The sequence below is a fragment of the Bubalus bubalis genome, chromosome 1 (assembly GCF_019923935.1).
Source record: "Bubalus bubalis isolate 160015118507 breed Murrah chromosome 1, NDDB_SH_1, whole genome shotgun sequence".
In the NCBI taxonomy this organism is placed as follows: Eukaryota; Metazoa; Chordata; class Mammalia; order Artiodactyla; family Bovidae; genus Bubalus; species Bubalus bubalis.
The window spans coordinates 194,314,798-194,332,054 of record NC_059157.1 but is presented as its reverse complement, the minus strand read 5'-3'; the positions used below and the strand labels follow the sequence as shown (position 1 = coordinate 194,332,054).

Genomic DNA, 17,257 nt, shown 5'->3' with positions numbered 1-17,257 from the left:
CAATTCTCACATCCATACATGACCACAGGAAAAACCATAGCCTTGACTAGACAGACCTTTGTTGGCACATCCATACATGACCACTGGAAAAACCATAGCTTGGACTAGACGGACCTTTGTCAGCAAAGTAATGTCTCTGCTTTTTAATATGCTGTCTAGGTTGGTCATAGCTTTTCTTCCAAGAAATAAGTGTCTTCATTTCATGGCTGTGGTCACCATCTGCAGTGATTTTGGAGCTTAGCCACAAAGGAAGCCCAAAAACCATGACCCCATGACCTTTCTCTTAATTTAAAGAGACAGGTTGTCTGGCAGGCAGCAAGTGCCTTTCTGGAAGTGGTGGTGGTGGTGGTTTAGTCGGTCAGTCATGTCTGACTCCTTGTGACCCCACAGACTGTAGCCCACCAGGCTCCTCTGTCCATGGGATTCTCCAGGCAAGAATACTGGAGTGGGTTGCCATTTCCTTCTCCAGGAGATCTTCCCAACCCAGAAATCGAACCTGTGGTGCAATATGTAACCTTCAAAAAAAGAACATACATGTACTAATGTGAATGATCTCTTGAGATATCGTTAAAGGGAAAAAAAACACAACCCACTGTTTTCCTGTTGTTGGGATTTAGGTTGTTTACATTCTTTTTATTACAATGTTGCAGTGAGTAACTACTATTCAGTCATTTCAGTGTGCAAATGTATCTGAAGAAAGCTCCTGAAAGTGGAATTGCTCTGCCCGGTGTTGATAGAATGTTCCCGGTATTGCCTAGTGGCTGGTCTAGTGGATTCTCAGCTCCTCCCTCCCTGTTGTACCCTTCCCCACCGCAATATGGCCACTTATTTTTATCTTTGCTAATCTGATAGGGGGAAAATGGTGCTTAGGATAGCTTTGATGATCTTTTCTCAAAATGTTACTTTTGAAATTGAGCATTTTTTCATGGGCTTACAAGCAATTAGCGTTTCCACTCCAGTACTCTTACCTGGAGAGTCCCTTGGGCAGAGGAGCCTGGTGGGCTGCAGTCCATGGGGTTGCTACGAGTCGGACACGACTGAGCGACTTCACTTTCACTTTTCACTTTCATGCATTGGAGAAGGAAATGGCAACCCACTCCAGTGTTCTTGCCTGGAGAATCCCAGGGACGGGGGATCCTGGTGGGCTGCTGTCTATGGGGTCGCACAGAGTCGGACACGACTCAAGTGACGTAGCAGCATAAGATGTTTTGTGTTTGGCTGTGCTGGGTCTTCTTGCCGCAAGGGCTGCCCTCTAGGTGCGGTGCGTGGGCTTCTCATTGCAGTGGCTTCTCCGGTGGGCGTGGCCTCGAGGGCGCTCCTGGTTCAGTGGTCGCAGCGTGTGAACTCGCTCGTATCTGCTCCTGGGCTCCAGAGCGCATACGCAATAGTTGGGGCGCTTGGGCTTAGTTCCTTTGCAGGGTGTGGGATCTTCCCAGACCAGGAATTGAACCCGTGTCTCCTGCATTGGCTGGCGGTTTCTTTCTTTGCCACTGAGCTACCAGGGAAGCCCAAGGTGGTTTGTTTTTTTATTTCTTAAAATATTAGAGAAATTAGCTTTTTGCCTATTAAGTTGCATTATTTCCCTAGTTTATCATTTATATAAGCAGTGTTGCTCATAATCACTTTTATGTAATAAACTATTTTTGGTTTGGCAGTCATATTTATTATTCAGAGTTTTGAATCATTCTTAGAAAGGCGTGTCCCACTTTGAGGTGATAAAAATCATTCTCTGGTTTCTTCTAAAGTTTTGGTTATTCAGGTGTTTGTATTTAGAACTTCTTGTGTACAAAGGTTTTCAGTAAGAATCCAACTTAATTTTTTTTTTTTTTTTTTGCCAGTTTTCTGGCCGCTTTTTATCCCAGATCTCTGGCTAGTTTTCCAGTATTATTTAGTGAATAAATCCTTCTGGATTTAAAGTGCTTCATCATCTATTAAATTCCTCTATAATCTGGGTCTGTTTCTGGGGTTTCCCTCTTGTCCCATTGATCTTTCAGCCCACATACGCCCTGCCCCACACTTTGTAAGTTATTGTGGTGTTACAGTATCTCACCGGGCTAGTCCCCCTCTTTCCTCATTTTAGAACCTATTTATTATTCCAGGTGAATTTAAAAATCAGCTTTCTAATCTATCTTACCATACCATACCATGCCCTTCTAAAAAAAGAAAAGAAAAATTATGATGTTGTCTTCTTTGGATTATGTTACCTTTATAGATTGAAAGTAGACACATTAAGAGTGATCAAACTTCAAAAACAGGATATGACTTTCCATGTATTTCTTTTGTGCTCTTCAACTATGTTTGAAGTTTTCCTCTTATCAGGATTTTATTCATTTCCTGTTAAATTGATTTATGTATTTTAACTTTTGTTGCCTTTAAAAAAATGATTTTATTATGTATTTATTTTGGCCACACTGGGTCTTTGTTCCTTCTGGCTTCTCTCTAGTTGCAGTGAGCAGGGGGCTACTCTGTAGTTGCGGTGTGAGGGCTTGTCATGGAGGTGATGTCCCCTGTTGCAGAGTACAGGCTCTAGAGCAGCGGGCTTGAGTCACTGTGGCTCGAGGACTCAGTAGTTGCAGCTCCCAGGCCCTAGAGCACAGGTTTAATAGTTGTGGCACACAGGCTTGGCTGCTCTGAGCATGTGGGATCTTCCCGGACCAGGAACTGAGCCCATGAACTGTGGTGTTGGAGAAGACTCTTGAGAGTCCCTTCGACTGCAAGGAGATCCATCCTAAAGGAGATCAGTCCTGGGTGTTCATTGGAAGGACTGATGCTGAAGCCGAAGCTCCAATACTTCCGCCACCTGATAGGAAGAACTGACTCATTGGAAAAGACCCTGATGCTGTGAAAGATTGAAGGCGGGAGGAGAAGGGGATGACAAAGGATGAGATGGTTGGATGGCATCACCGACTCAATGGACATGGGTTTGGGTAAACTCTGGGAGTTGGTGATGGACAGGGAGGCCTGGCGTGCTGCAGTTCATGGGGTCGCCAAGAGTCGGACACGACTAAGTGACTGAACTGAACTGAACTGATTGGCAGGCAGATTCTTTACCACTGAGCCACCAGGGAAGCCTTTTTTTTTTGCTTTTGAAAAAATATTTTTTTCCAACGTGTTTTCTCATTGATTGTTGTTGTGGACGTGTTGCCTTCTTGATTTTTGTATATTAATTTCTACCCCACTATCTTCCTTCCTAAAATTCTCTTCATGTTGATCAGCTCATTCATGTCTGTCTCTTTGTGACCCTGTGGACTGCAGCACTCCAGGCCTCCCTGTCCATTACCAACTTCCAGAGTGTACTCAAACTCATGTCCATTGAGTCGGTGATACCATCTAACCATCTCATCCTCTGTTGTCCCCTTCTTCTCCTGCCTTCAGTCTTACTCAGCATCAGGGTTTTTTCCAATGAATCAGTTTGCATCAGGTGGCCAAAGTATTGGAGTTTCAGCTTCAGCATCAGTCCTTCCAATGAATATTCAGGACTGATTTCCTAAGGAAATCAGTTGGAACTGGTTGGATCTCCTTGCAGTGCAAGGGACTCTCAAGAGTCTTCTCCAACACCACAATTCAAAAGCATCAAGTCTTCAGCACTCAGCTTTCTTTATAGTCCAGCTCTCACATCCATACATGACTACTGGAAAAACCATAGCTTTGACTAGACAGACCTTTGTCGGAAAAGTAATGTCTCTGCTTTTTAATATGCTCTGTAGGTTGGTCATAACTTTTCTTCCAAGGAGCAAGCGTCTTTTAATTTCATGGCTGCGGTCACCATCTGCAGTGATTTTGGAGCCCCCCAAAATAAAGTCTGTCACTGTTTCCATTGTTTCCCCATCCATTTGCCGTGAAGTGATGGGACCGGATAGCCATGATCTTAGTTTTCTGAATGTTGAGTTTTAAGCCAACTTTCTCACTCTCCTCTTTCACTTTCATCAAGAGGCTCTTTTAGTCCTTCTTCATTTTCTGCCATAAGGGTGGTGTCATCTGCATATCTGAGGTTATTGATATTTCTCCCGGCTATCTTGATTCCAGCTTGTGCTTCATCCAGCCCAGCGTTTCTCATGATGTATTCTGCATATAAGTTAAATAAGCAGGGTGATAAGATACAGCTTTGACGTACTCCTTTCCCAATTTGGAACCAGTCTGTTGTTCCATGTCCAGTTCAAACTGTTGCTTCTTAACCTGCGTACAGATTTCTCAGGAGGCAGGTCAGGTGTGTATAGATTTTTGTCTTACCTTGGTGTCGTTGTATTTGCTTAACTTTTTAAAAAAGAAATTCTTTTTCTGTGTTTTGGAGTAGTTTAATATTGGTGTTTTCTGCACTTAAAACATTTGGGAATGATCTGTGAAGCTCTCTAGGCCTGGTGCTTTGTGGGTGTGGGGGACTCGTGTGTAACTTTCTCTAATTTTTCTAACTTGTTTGTTTAGCTTTCCCATCTCCTTTGGAGTTAGTTTGGATAAATTATATTTTCCTAGAAAAATAAATCACTTTATTGACTTTTCACATTTACTTATGTGCAGTTGAACAATGTGTTATTATTATTTTGATTACTACTGTGTCTTTGCTATTTGTTATTTCTTGATTAGTTATTTGCTTTGCTATTTTTTCCCCTGAAGAAAGACCTATAAGACCTATTTGCCTCATTTACGGCTAATTTGTTCAGTTTTTGTGACCGTACCACGGGCTTCCCTGGTGACTCAGACAGTAAAGAATCCATCTGCAGTGCAGGAGACCTAGGTTCAATCCCTGGGTCAGGAAGATCCCCTAGAGAAGGCATGGCTACCCTCTCCAGTATTCTTGCCTGGAGAATCCCTTGGATGGAGGGGTCTGGTGGGCTACAGACTATGGGGTTGCAAAGAGTCGGACACGACTAAGCAACTAACATACACACATTTTCTTAATTTGTATTCTCTCTACTGTCATTTCTTAGTTCAAATTAAAGAATGACAAGAGAGTGATAAAATTTTTACTCTGATTATTTCCCAGGTACTTCACCGCTTTTTCCTTCTTCTGCCATAGGGATTAAGGAAGGAAACGGTTCTATTGATATTGTGCTTATACTGTGGCATTCAGTAGTCAACTCCGATTCTGTTCCCATGAGATTAGCTGAAAATATTTCAATTAAATAGCAGCGGAACCAAGTGCTAATGTGTTGTTTAATTGATAAAGTGTGTGAAATTGTTTTGTCCGATTTCAATTCTGGGACACTATATATTTTTAAAAATATACTAGTGGGTTTAAATGATGAAAAATTAGGTTTTTATTTCATTCTATTGTATAGAAGTTAATAGAACTAATTTTAATTAAAAATTTAAAAGTTAAATTAGTATTCCAGAAGAGTTTTCATGCAAATTTGCTTATGAGCTTCTTAATGTAAAGAACAAAATGCATTCTACCGCTTGAATTCTGCTTAAAATGGAGCTGATACTGTTTTAATTTAGACTTCAGGGCTTTGGAGTGGGGAGCAGTAAACAAAACCAAAATACTTAGAATATTTAAGAGACATAGAGGGCTTCCCTTAGTGGCTCATCTGGTAAAGAATCCGCCTGCAATGCGGGAGACCTAGGCTCAGTCGCTGGGCTGGGAAGATCCCCTGGAGAAGGGAACAGCTACCCACTCAAGTATTCTGGCCTGGAGAATTCCATGGACTGTATAGCCCATGAGGTTTCAAAGAGTTAGACATGACTGAGCAACTTTGACTTCACTTTACTTCAAGATACATAGAATATCCCCCACTCCCCTGATTTCACAGATTGTGAAAACTCAGTGAATGTTTTTTCACCCAGTGACTACCGGAAACAAAAGATAAACAGATTTAAATGCCAGTAGAACAGATATTTTTTTTAATACTTTGATCTGTGGGGCCATTTTTAACATTTGCATTTTTATTCTTTTTCTGCCATCATATCACCATGTGACAGCAATCACGCACCGAATCTGAAGGTCATTTCAGAAAGGTGTCATTTTGTATTTGCTGTGGATTCTCTTCGGTTCAGTTCAGTTCAGTTGCTCAGTCGTGTCTGACTCTTGGCGACCCCATGGACTGCAGCACGCCAGGCCTCCCTGTCCATCACCGACTCCCAGAGTCTACCCAAACTCATGTCCATCGAGTTGGTGATGCCATCCAACCATCTCATCCTTTGTCATCCCCTTCTCCTCCCACCTTCAATCTTTCACAGCATCAGGGTCTTTTCCAATGAGTCAGTTCTTCCTATCAGGTGGCCGAAGTATTGGAGCTTCGGCTTCAGCATCAGTCCTTCCAATGAATATTCATGACTGATCTCCTTTAAGATGGACTGGCTTGACCTCCTTGCAGTCCAAGGGACTCTCAAGAGTCTTCTCCAGCACCACAGTCCTTAGCTCCCTGCTGCACACAAACCCCCATCGCAGGTGGAGACTGTCAGTTCTGAGGTGACAGGCAGGAGTGAGGTTAATGTCTGTGTTCTCCGACTTCAGTGTCTTCGGAGAAGTGAATGATGGTCTGGTGCGGGGTCCTTGTGCTGGACCGTCCACCAGCTTGTGAAGCAGGCTAGTGGGGCGGGTGGGAGGCGGAGGGTGCTGAAGGGTGGCCCCTGGGCTCGCTGGGCAGGGAACATCCCGCTGAGCTGCTCGTGCCTTTGCCAGTGTGTCCTTGTCTTAGCGTCACAGAGAAAGAAGGTAAAGAAGAGGGTCTTCCCTGTGTCATCCTTCTGAGGGGGTCGTCATACACGCTCCTGTGCTTGGTGGCTCTGAGTCTGCCATCCCCCCCAGGCCCTGCTCTTTGCCCTTTTGAAACCGGACCTGTGTTGGGATTGTCCAGTGGGAATCAAGCTGTGTCCAGAAGGTGGTGGGGAGATGAGATTCTACCCCCTTGGACCCCCAGGGCCGGGCCTTCCCCACAGTGCCATCCGGGCATCTGCCTGTGACAAGTGTCCACTGAGCGTCTTCATCTTGGACCACGTTGATGGTTCCAGAGGCTGACTTTGCTAGTGAACCAGGCGGATGAAAGAGCTGTGCTAATGTGTCGGGTGGCTCTCTCCCCTCCCCAGGAAATGCTGTCTGGGGTGGTGGTCATATCTGGGAAGGACTCAGTCCAGCACCAGGGCCTCTCCCTGACGGTGGAAGGAACCGTGAACCTGCAGCTCAGTGCCAAGAGTGTGGGGGTGTTCGAAGCCTTCTATAATTCCGTTAAGGTAAGAATGCCTGACTTGCACGTTTTTAGTTCCTTTTCCAAATGTTTGGGGTTGGTTTGCACGTGCTGCCTTAGCTTCATTGTTGTTCTTTTGCTAGGGACGGTGGCAGATGTGCTTTTACGACTCAGTAATCAAACTGAAAAAAACACATGCAGATATTTTGATTCTGAATATATGCTGTTACCAAAAGTCTGCTTGTGTTTATTCTCATCAGACAGGGTTAGGGGGACTTGAGGGGGATACCTTCAGCCCTTACAGAGCCCAGTGTGCTCTGGGAAGTTGTGCCTGGGCCTTCTCACCTCTGACCTTCCTAAAGCAAAACTGTTATTATAATTGTTATTTTAGTCCAGCTGCGTCCAGGTAAGAACGCCAGTGGAACCCTTCTTTCCTGTTGCTTGAGGTTCTGTGTTCTAGGATGTAAACTTTCTGCTATACGTAGTTTCCTTTTCCTGAAGGGCAGATTTAACTCTTTTAAGTTCTGAGGAGGAAGAGTTAAGGGGAAAGAAGGGTTCACAAAGAGCATGCAGATTTCAGGGCCTGTCCACGTGTCCCCACAGCTTTCTTTTCTTTTCCTCCTTCAGCACTTGAGAGACTCACTTCCAGAGTCGTGGGTTTTCTCAGTGTGGTTGTAAACCAAGGCTCGGAGTACCTTCCCTCAGGAAGGTGTAGTGCCTGCCGTTGAGGCATGTGTGCGAACACTCCGGCTCCCAGGGCCCAGACTGCCCGGGTGCCCGGAGCTGGGGCCGGGGGGTTGGGGTGGGGAGGAGGGGGTCTGCTCCTCCCTAGGTTCCTTGCAAGTCTGCTTCACGCTGAAGGTGGGGGTACACGTCAGAAGGGTTGTTAGGGGACGGTCAAGCTGAGATACTTGGGGATAAGAGAGAGAAATGTATCAGTGCATTTCCTACTTGCACCCAACACCGCAGCGTCCAGCCCTAAAAATGAACCCAACTTGCACAGCGCCAGGCTGCCCAGAGCAGCAGGATGGTGGGGGTGGGGCGGGGGTGGGGGTGTGGGGTCTCCCAGGAGATGATTCACTAGCCACAGTCACGTGACAAGAAGCGCGGGCTGATGGATCGACTTGTGCGTGTCCTTGCAGCCCATCCAGGTCATCAACAGTACCATCGAAATGGTGAAGCCAGGAAAATTTCCCGGCGGCAAAACAGAAATTCCTTTCGAGTTTCCGCTGCATGTGAAGAGTAACAAAGTTCTGTACGAGACGTACCACGGCGTGTTCGTCAACATCCAGGTGCGTGTCCTGACTTCTCTTTTGCAGGACAGCTTGCTCTTTGTGTCACTGAAAGTTCGTAAATAAATGGGCCCAAGAAGTTAACGCTGTAGGCATGGCTGAGCCCCTCCTGTGTTCTGTACTGATTTTTCATCTTGCCCTGCAGAACGTAGTGTGTGTATGTGAATACAACCGTTATCCTTGGTGGAGACCCTGGAGAACCCACACCATAGCTTCTCTTCAGGAATCCCGTTGTTTCTCTGGGGCTCTGTGCAGGCCACGCTGACGCCGTCGGGGGCGCTTTTATTGTTGGTAATAGATATGCCCTCACGTCTCTCTGGTACCCGCACCAACTTGTCTGTTTCGAATGTATAAATATCTCTTTGTTTCATATCCAAAGGCTACCGCTCTGACATAGGCCTGTATTCTTTATTGAACAGCCCGTGTAAATGAGTGGGGGGAGGTGGATTTATGACTTCCTGTCCACCTCTGCCGGTTCAGGATGTCTGTCACAGTCCCCATTGTTGTCTCAGGCGCAGTTTGGAGTCATGACTCAGAGCGAGAGAAAAAGAGCCTTTCCTTTATTTGGTGGAAAGAAAGGTACTTTTGTGATATCAGCCTTGCAGCCGGTCCCTTGCCGGATGAGACAAAAGCATTTTGTCTCACGTGTGTGCAAGAGGGCTGGCAGTTAGGAAATTTTTTTGATTTATTAAGTTTTAGCTGAAAATTTGGTCCTGGTAGAGATGATTCCCCCGCTTAAAAATGCAGCGCTTTAAAAATAAAAATCCTCCAAACACTCGTGAGAGTTTAACCCATGGTTTGTGTGCATGTGGGTTTTATGAATGGCTTGAAAGATTGGTCAAAAAGAAACACATGTAGTGTGATGTAATCTGTTGCAGTAAATATCTTTCTGTACAAAAACTTTTCTAGTCCTTTCTTGTCAGTGTGCCTGTTTCAGCAGTAAATACACTGAGGCTTTGGGCCGCTCATAAGAAGGGACAGAAAACGGTCTGGACTCAAAAGGAGCCACTTGCGTAGACACACTGCTGGTGTAGAGACCCACGTCCTCTGACCCACTTTCAAGGTGCAGAATATTTTTACCACGAAAGAAAGTGAATGAAAACTGCATATTTTTTTTTTTTTTTTTTTTTTTTAGCAAGACTGAAAATCTCCCAGTTCAGTTCAGTCACTCAGTCGTGTCCGACTCTTTGCAACCCCATGAACCACAGCACGCCAGGCCTCCCTGTCTATCACCAATTCCTGGAGTCCACCCAAACCCATGTCCATTGAGTCGGTGATGCCATCCAACCATCTCATCCTCTGTCGTCCCCTTCTTCTCCTGCCCTCAATCTTTCCCAGCATCAGGGTCTTTTCAAATGAGTCAGCTCGTCACATCAGGTGGTCAAAGTATTGGAGTTTAAGCTTCAACATCAGGCCTTCCAGTGAACACTCAGGACTGATTTCCTTTAGGATGGACTGGTTGGGTCTTCTTGCAGAAAATCTCTCAAACATCGCACTTTCAAAATTATTTTTTTTTCTCTTGTCAGAATCAGCATCAACCTGGTTTACCCACACGGCTCTTCTTTGATGCTGTCTATTTACTAATAGAAGCATACATTCATTAGAAACAATAGAACAACATCCAATTTTCTGTGGTCATACTTCTTACTTGTCACTTTCTTTTCCTGTGTTTAGCATTCTTGTTAAAAGATTCATTTGTTTAACATAAAGTTGGAAGTCTCACCCTTTTTCACATACTGCCTGGAAGGGCATCAGATGAAAATACAAAATTTGGGGTCCTGTGCAGCTGTGTGTGAGCTGGAAACCAGTTCAAATGCAGAAGGAGAGTTAGCATGTGTTTAATTCTTTAGTAAATAATCACCCTGACCTCAGTTTATTTTAATTATCAGATTTTACCACTTTGAACATCAGCCTTAGAATGCTGTAATGTGGAATTCTGCACCTCCCCAAATATTTCATAAATTTCTGAAACCATAGAGATGTCCTCTCAACCTCATATTTATAAGAGCGGGTCACTCTCTTGCTTATCACCTAGATTCAACATTTATTAGAATTTTGCCACCTTTGTTTCATCTGTATTCTGAATCATTTCAAAGTTAGTTACAGAATCTTGACACTTCATCTCAAAATCACCAGAAGATAGGGACTTTCTTTCTATGTAACGGCAGTTAACGTTTTCACACCTCTCAGGGGGAACAGAAATTCTCCAGTGTCATCTAATTCCCAGTTCTTAACTCAGATTCGCCATTGCTGCTTTTGAGAAGCATGCGTCTTGAGAGACACCAGGATTGCGACTTCCTGATCTCGTTCTCATTCATCCGTGCACTCATTCAGTCTCTGGACAGGCCTTCTTCCAGCCTCTTGGTTGGACGGTGGGGCAGGTGCCACCCAGAGGGGCAGCGGCCACTGTGGTCCCACAGGGCGTGGCCTTCTCAGCACCAGGACTCATCACACTTTCCGTAAAGATTCCCGGGTATGTGACTTGGGAGAGAAGGTGTTCTTGTTGAGCCTTAATAACAGTCTTTCTCAAATCATATGGGTGCAAAGACACTTTTCATTTATCGTTTGAATTGCGTTGTGGTACTGTAATGTAAAAATAGTAAAAAGACTGACAACATAAAGGATTTAAAATGTAGCCAGTAGTAGGTTGCCAGCTCACAGGGCCTGGTTTCCTCGTAACTTCTTAGGTGGAGGACTCCATCATATTTGCTCTGATTCTCCTCAGCCACATTTGCATCCACCTCTCATCCTTATTTGTAGATAGAGCATACAGGAAGCTGTCAGTCTTCCCACGTGTCCTCTGTACAACCACTTTTTCCTTTAAAAGTTGTTTAAATTACAGGGTGGTTTTATTTTTGTTCTACTCTCGTGGCCCTACTAGCGGGGTTTTATCCTGTTAACAAAGTACAGTGGTACCAACACGTCTGCTGAAATAGTTTCAGAAGTAAATGATCGAGATGCCTGTCCTCCTTGTTCATGGTGAAAATATCCCTTCTAGGAGTCTGCTTTAAATCTGTTGGGCTGTGTCTTCTTTCCTCATTCCCGTCCATGGTGTGTTTACTGTCAAGTCAGAAGAGATCGCATCCTGGGGCTTCCCTGGCAGTCCAGTGGTTAAGACTCCGCACTTCCAGTACAGGGGACTTGGGTTCCATCCCCGGTCAGGGAACGAAGCATGTCACATCCCACATGTCACACAGCATGGCCAAAAGAGAAACTGAGTCTTATACCTCCTCTGGGAGCCCTGCTCATGTCTGACCCTCCTTAACCTCCTATAGGTCTTGCCATGTAGATCACTCATTAATATTTGGGAAAGATCCAGACTGAGTGAAAAGATCCAGGGCTTTGCAGCAGACAGACCCGGGCTTGAATGACCATATTGCATGAAGATTTGGAGCGTGGGTGTCTGCCGCAGGCAGGTGTAAATTCAGATCCCATCTCTGTGACCCAGACGGCCTTCATGACCTCTCCTCCTGGGGGTTGATGAGGTCTCTTTGTGGAGTACTTACTCAGCCTAGTTCCCAGCACCCAGAACATGCCAAGTAAATAATTGCTGAATGATTAAATAAATGAATTCGTGGTGACTATCTGTATATTATGTCAACTGTCCTTACCTTTGTATTGTCAGAATTAATCAAGAAAGTGCTATAAAAGAATTTAGTGAAAATTGTTCAGTCGTGTCTGACTCTTTGTGAGCCCATGGACTGTAGCCCACCAGGCTCCTCTGTCCGTGGGATTCTCCAGGCAAGAATACTGGAGTGGGTAGCCATTCCCTTCTCCAGGGGATCTCCCAACCCAGGGATTGAACCCAGGTTTCCATGCAGTTCCTAAAACACATTGGTGTTTTCCTCTTTTCTCCATCTTTCTGCCCTCTCCCACTCATCACCAGCTGCCTTATATTAAGTTACTGCTTTCACACTTAAAAAAACCTTTAGTGACCAAAAGTTGGTACCCATTATTCACACTCTTTCATTTACAAATTATAGAAATCTCGCTCAAACTGACTTAGCTAAAAAAGGGACATTGGATCCTGGAACTCACAATTCCAGGGGACTCTCTAGGCTGGGAGAGGGGATACTGGTCAGCCCCCAGCTCTGTGTTCTTGGTGGCAGAGAACATTCTCCTGGCTTGGCCACCCCCACAGAAAGGATTCTTCCCCTGGTCTAGCAGCGGTCCTGGCTTTCTGGTCACTTCCAAACCAGGATGGGCTGGGGGAAGCCAGCCCTCCCAAACCCCTGAGGCTGAAAATGAGGAAGGGTCACTCCCACTGGGAAAAGAATCAGGGAGACCAGGCAGGCCCCAACAAAATACTGCCCATAGCGTGTGGGCTGTACAGGAAGGTCAGTTACACAGATACACGTGTGTATGTGTTACATATGAGAACAACAGATGCATATGTAGTGCAGTCCTTGCTGAGCTGGTCTGGCTGGGGGACCAGACTGAAATCTCGGTAGAAAATATATGTGTATTTTTGCCCCTGGGAAATCCACGGACAGAGGAGCCTGGCGGGCTACAGCCTGGTGGCAAAAGAGTGGGACACGACTTAGCAACTAACAGTAGCAACATACGTATATGTGTGTGTGTGTGTGTGTGTGTGTGTGTGTATATATGATTGAGACTATACACACACACATATAAAGGCCCTTGTAGACAACGGTGTTCTTTTTTATTTCTTTTCTAACGTTTCCTGTCCCAGGAGACCTTTAATACATAGTAAGTACCTTCAATACATAGTTCTTGTTTAACCTGGACAGGTCGGTCATAATAGTCATAACTTCCTGACTCACTACACGTGTGGTTCCAGTTCTACAAATTATTTGTAATGTTTTTCCCCAGATGATTAAAACACTAGCTCGCTTTATTAAACATACACGATTTTTGTTTGTTTGTTTAAGACAGTAATGTGCCGTAGAGTTTTGTTAGCAGTCTCTCACTGCCATGGACAGGATGGGAAGGGACAGGTCGAGTTTCCAGCCTGGCGCCCAGCTCTGTGGCGGGCTCCCCCTCGCGGGGCTCAGGGCCTGTCTCGCAGAAGGTACGGGGTGTCTGCCTCATTGGCTATGAGTCTCGATGCTCCAGGGTTTGCAGCTCTGCTGCCATGATTTCTCATCCTTTCTACAAAGTCGCTGCTGTTTCACCCAGAGCCGTGATGTGCCAGCCCTGACTTGTCATCTCACTGGGTCCTCACTAAAGTCGCATCAGTGTCCCCATCTTCCAGAGCAGGAAGCTGAAGCTCAGAGAGGCTGTGTTCCCTGTCCGGGCTCACACAGGGAGGCTGATGCCCAGCTCTGCCTCGCGGGTCTTTCCCCGTGTGACAGGTGGGGCTCCGTGAGACTCTGCACCCCTTCCAGGGGTCCAGCGATAGGATGGCCCTGGGCACAGGCTGAGGTGTCTATTACAGAAATACTTTTCATTTTGAGCATTAACTCCCCCAGTTATGTACACTGATTTCGTATGACGCATTAATGGGATGGAACCTTGTCTATGTGTAATTCTGTGATGAGAGCAGACCCTCTCAAGAACGTCTCCTCTGCCCTTCTCTGCAGTACACCCTGCGCTGTGACATGCGGCGGTCCCTGCTGGCCAAGGACTTGACCAAGACCTGCGAGTTCATCGTCCACTCCACCGTAAGCCGCCCTCGGGGGGCCTGCGCTCAGTAGCAGGACTCTCCTGCGGGGCCTGGGACTGCACCCACTTAGCAGCAGTGCGTTAGCTGCTAGTGCTCCGTGGGTGCTGCACAGGTACCCGGGAATCCTGGGTCAGAGACGGGGGAGCATGATTCTCGCGGCCTGGCCAGCAGCAGGGTAGCACTGTGCCTGTCATTCCCTGGGCCAGACCCGCCAGGCGATGCCCCTAGCCCACGGGGTGCTGTGCCTGAGGGGTCTGTGCCTCACCTGAGGAGCCCCAGGCCGGGGGGCCTGCCTTCATCTCAGCAGATGGTGCGCAAGCCTGCCCTTGGTCCTGGAGGGAGGCATCGTCTCATCCTTCGTGGCTGCTTCCATAAACAGCTGGCAGAAATGTGCCCGGCTGCGGGGTAGGAAGGCCAGGGTCCTGCGTTCTCAGCCCATGAGGCAGGAACACACCGGGGTGCTGGGAAGGGGGCAGGGAGAGCCTTTTCTGACACCTTCTGCCGGGACTCTACAGTGACAGAGTGTCCTTAAGCGGTCCTTTCACGTGCCAGCCGAGGGGGCTAGGTCCCCCCACTCCAGGGGACCTGTCGGGGCTGGTACTCGTGCCCACGGCCCTGGAGTCCTGTGTCTCAGTTCTCTCCAGGCCTTTGGGCAGGGCCTCTTAACCCTATTATGAAATGTCCACGGATGCCTCAGTGATGACTGAGTGAAGATGTAAGAGCCTTTCCGCATAAGATCGGTGAAATCACTGATGCCCTTGCATCAATTTTGTGACTTTTTTAGGATTTTCAATTATGTGTAGTTTCCCTCTATAAATTTTCAGTAGATGTTTCTTTCAGTGCTACGGTTTTTTAAAAAATATGAAAATATTTCTCATTTTTGGAAGTCACTTCATTTAGAAACAGATGTTTTCCTTCTGTCCAATCAAGGGTTTTCAAATGGAAGCTAAAAAAATTTTCTTCTTCATGTAGATTACTCCCTTAAAAAAAAAAAAATCACATGCCATTTCATGTCTTAAATAAAAAGAGCCTCCACCTGTGTGAAGAATAAGCCCAAATTCAGCCCCCTGCCCAGGGCTGGGCGCCTGGTGACCACTCAGGCTGGTGGCGGTGGCGGAGCCACCCGGGGCTCCCTCCCTGCTGCTGGGGCTCACCCACAGTTAGCCCCCAGGGGTCACGGTCTCTGTGAATAATTTCACTAGAAGCCAAACTACGCCATGACCCACATTTGACAAGTTAAATATTCCTTTATGTGCTGTCAGGAAAAATACATTCATGAAAGAATACGTTCGTGAACCTATTAGTAAAAAGAGTAGCTTCAAGAAGACTATTTCTGAGAGTAAGCTTTTGGTGAGTAAAGTTGGCAGGCTGGTCAGGGGCCTTTATCCTCCACAGCTCCCACGCCATCGGGGCCTCAGTGGCCTTTGGGCCCCAACCTGTGAGTAAAAGGCACCAGGCAGGCCCCCAGGAAGCTTGGCTGTGTTGATGGATTCTGTGCCTGTGTGATGGAGGTGGTCATTGTTAACAAATTTCCATAACGCTGATAATTAATCTGTTACGCTACAGTGTGATTCTTCCTGGTAGAAGGTTAGTTGTACAGCTGAGTGGCTAACAGCACCAGCTGTGGAACCAGGGTGCCTGGGTTTGACTGTCCGTTCTGCTCTGGACTTGAGTGACCAGGTGAGCCGTCTGGGCCTCACCGACCTCACCTGAGCAGTGGGTCCGGGGCCAGCAACGGCACTGCGCAGGGCCCGTCACAGACACACTTCGGTGTACAATCTTATTCTCAGAGACGGCTTCAAATAAACGTCTCCCAGTAATCCCGCTCTGCTTTTAAATTCTGGACCTGAGAGGGACCTTCGAGACAAAGAAGCCTGGCCCCCCCCCATTTTCCAGATGCGGAAACTTGAGTCAGGGGGATGAAGACATTGGACAGACACAGCCTTGTTTCCTGGCAGAACTGTTTTAGAACCCAGGCACCCTGCCTCTTGGCACCAAGGTCTCCCATTCTTGTGCTGCCTTGCATTTCCTGAAACGAGGAAAAACAAGTTGGAGCTGTGGGACTCGCTCCTGATTTCAGTTCTTCCCCGTTTTAGCCTCAGAAGGGGAAATGGACTCCGAGCCCCGTGGACTTCACGATCACACCTGACACCTTGCAGAACGTCAAAGAGGTAACGTGCTCCGTAGTCGCGGCACCAGGGCGACTTTCCTTCCTTCCATCCTTCTCTCTCTCTCGGCTGTGCTGGGATTTCATTGCTCTGTGCAGGCTTTCTCTGGTTGCGTCCCCCATTGCTCTGTGCTGGCTTTCTCTGGTTGCGTCCCCCCGCCCCCACCATTGCAGCGCCCAGGCTTCTCACTGCAGTGGCTTATTGGGGAGCGCAGCCTGGTAGGCTTCCTAATTGCAGCACACGGGCTCAGTAGTTGTGAGGTACCGGCTGGGTTTCAAAGACTCGGTGTGAAAAAAGAGAATTTAAAGCATCATGTATGATTGTAATATACTGATGGTATGTGGAAGAGACAGTATTTTCAATATACTGAAGAATTTCACCTGTTTCCTCTTACTTTTTTTAATGTGGCTAGTAGAAAATTTTAAATTATACGTTCGCTTCTTCACATTTATGGCTTACCTCATGTTTCTATTGGACAGTGTGTTCTAAACTCTGAATTGACTTCAGTAACTGGGACCCCACTGTAGGAAGGAGTGCTAGGCAGTGTCTCTAGCTCCTCAGACCCGTTCTTCCCACCACACCCTCACTCACCCACGGCCATATTCCTCTGTCCAAAGAGAAAAGGTCCATAGGCGTTTAGTCCAGCATGGAAGAAAAGTTGTTCTCTTCACAAATAAAGTTAATCTCTTCTTGGTTTTTCAAAATTGCGTAATTGGGAACATTTTTAAATTGATTTTCTTTTTTTTTTTCTTGGTGACAGATCGTCCTTAAACACTCTTGTCAGCTTCCTCAGACATTTTTTAAAATGTTACTTATTTATGGCTGCGCTGGGTCTTCACTGCTTTGCGAGGGCCTTCTCAAGCTACAGCAAGCAGGGGCCGCTCTTGCAGTGTGCAGGCTCCTCCTTGCAGTGACTTCGGTTGCCGAGCGCGGGCTCTACGGCGCGGGCCCAATAGTCCTGGCACCCTGGCTTAGTTGCTCCACAGCATGTGGAATCCTTCTGGACCAGGGATCGAGCCCGTGTCCCCTGTGTTGACAGGCGGATTCTTA

General features: G+C 46.6%; 1 protein-coding gene across 3 annotated transcripts in view; it reads left to right on the top strand.

The window, feature by feature from the left end:
* VPS26C (VPS26 endosomal protein sorting factor C) overlaps window positions 1–17,257 on the top strand; it is a 60,500-nt gene that overhangs the window by 12,093 nt on the left and 31,150 nt on the right. For all 3 annotated transcript variants that reach the window (XM_044948335.2, XM_025293851.3, XM_006044251.4), the window contains exons 2-5: window positions 7,024–7,167; window positions 8,264–8,413; window positions 13,957–14,037; window positions 16,136–16,210. In XM_044948335.2, the coding sequence (XP_044804270.2) occupies window positions 7,024–7,167; window positions 8,264–8,413; window positions 13,957–14,037; window positions 16,136–16,210 (450 nt within the window). The remainder of the gene's footprint in view (window positions 1–7,023; window positions 7,168–8,263; window positions 8,414–13,956; window positions 14,038–16,135; window positions 16,211–17,257) is intronic.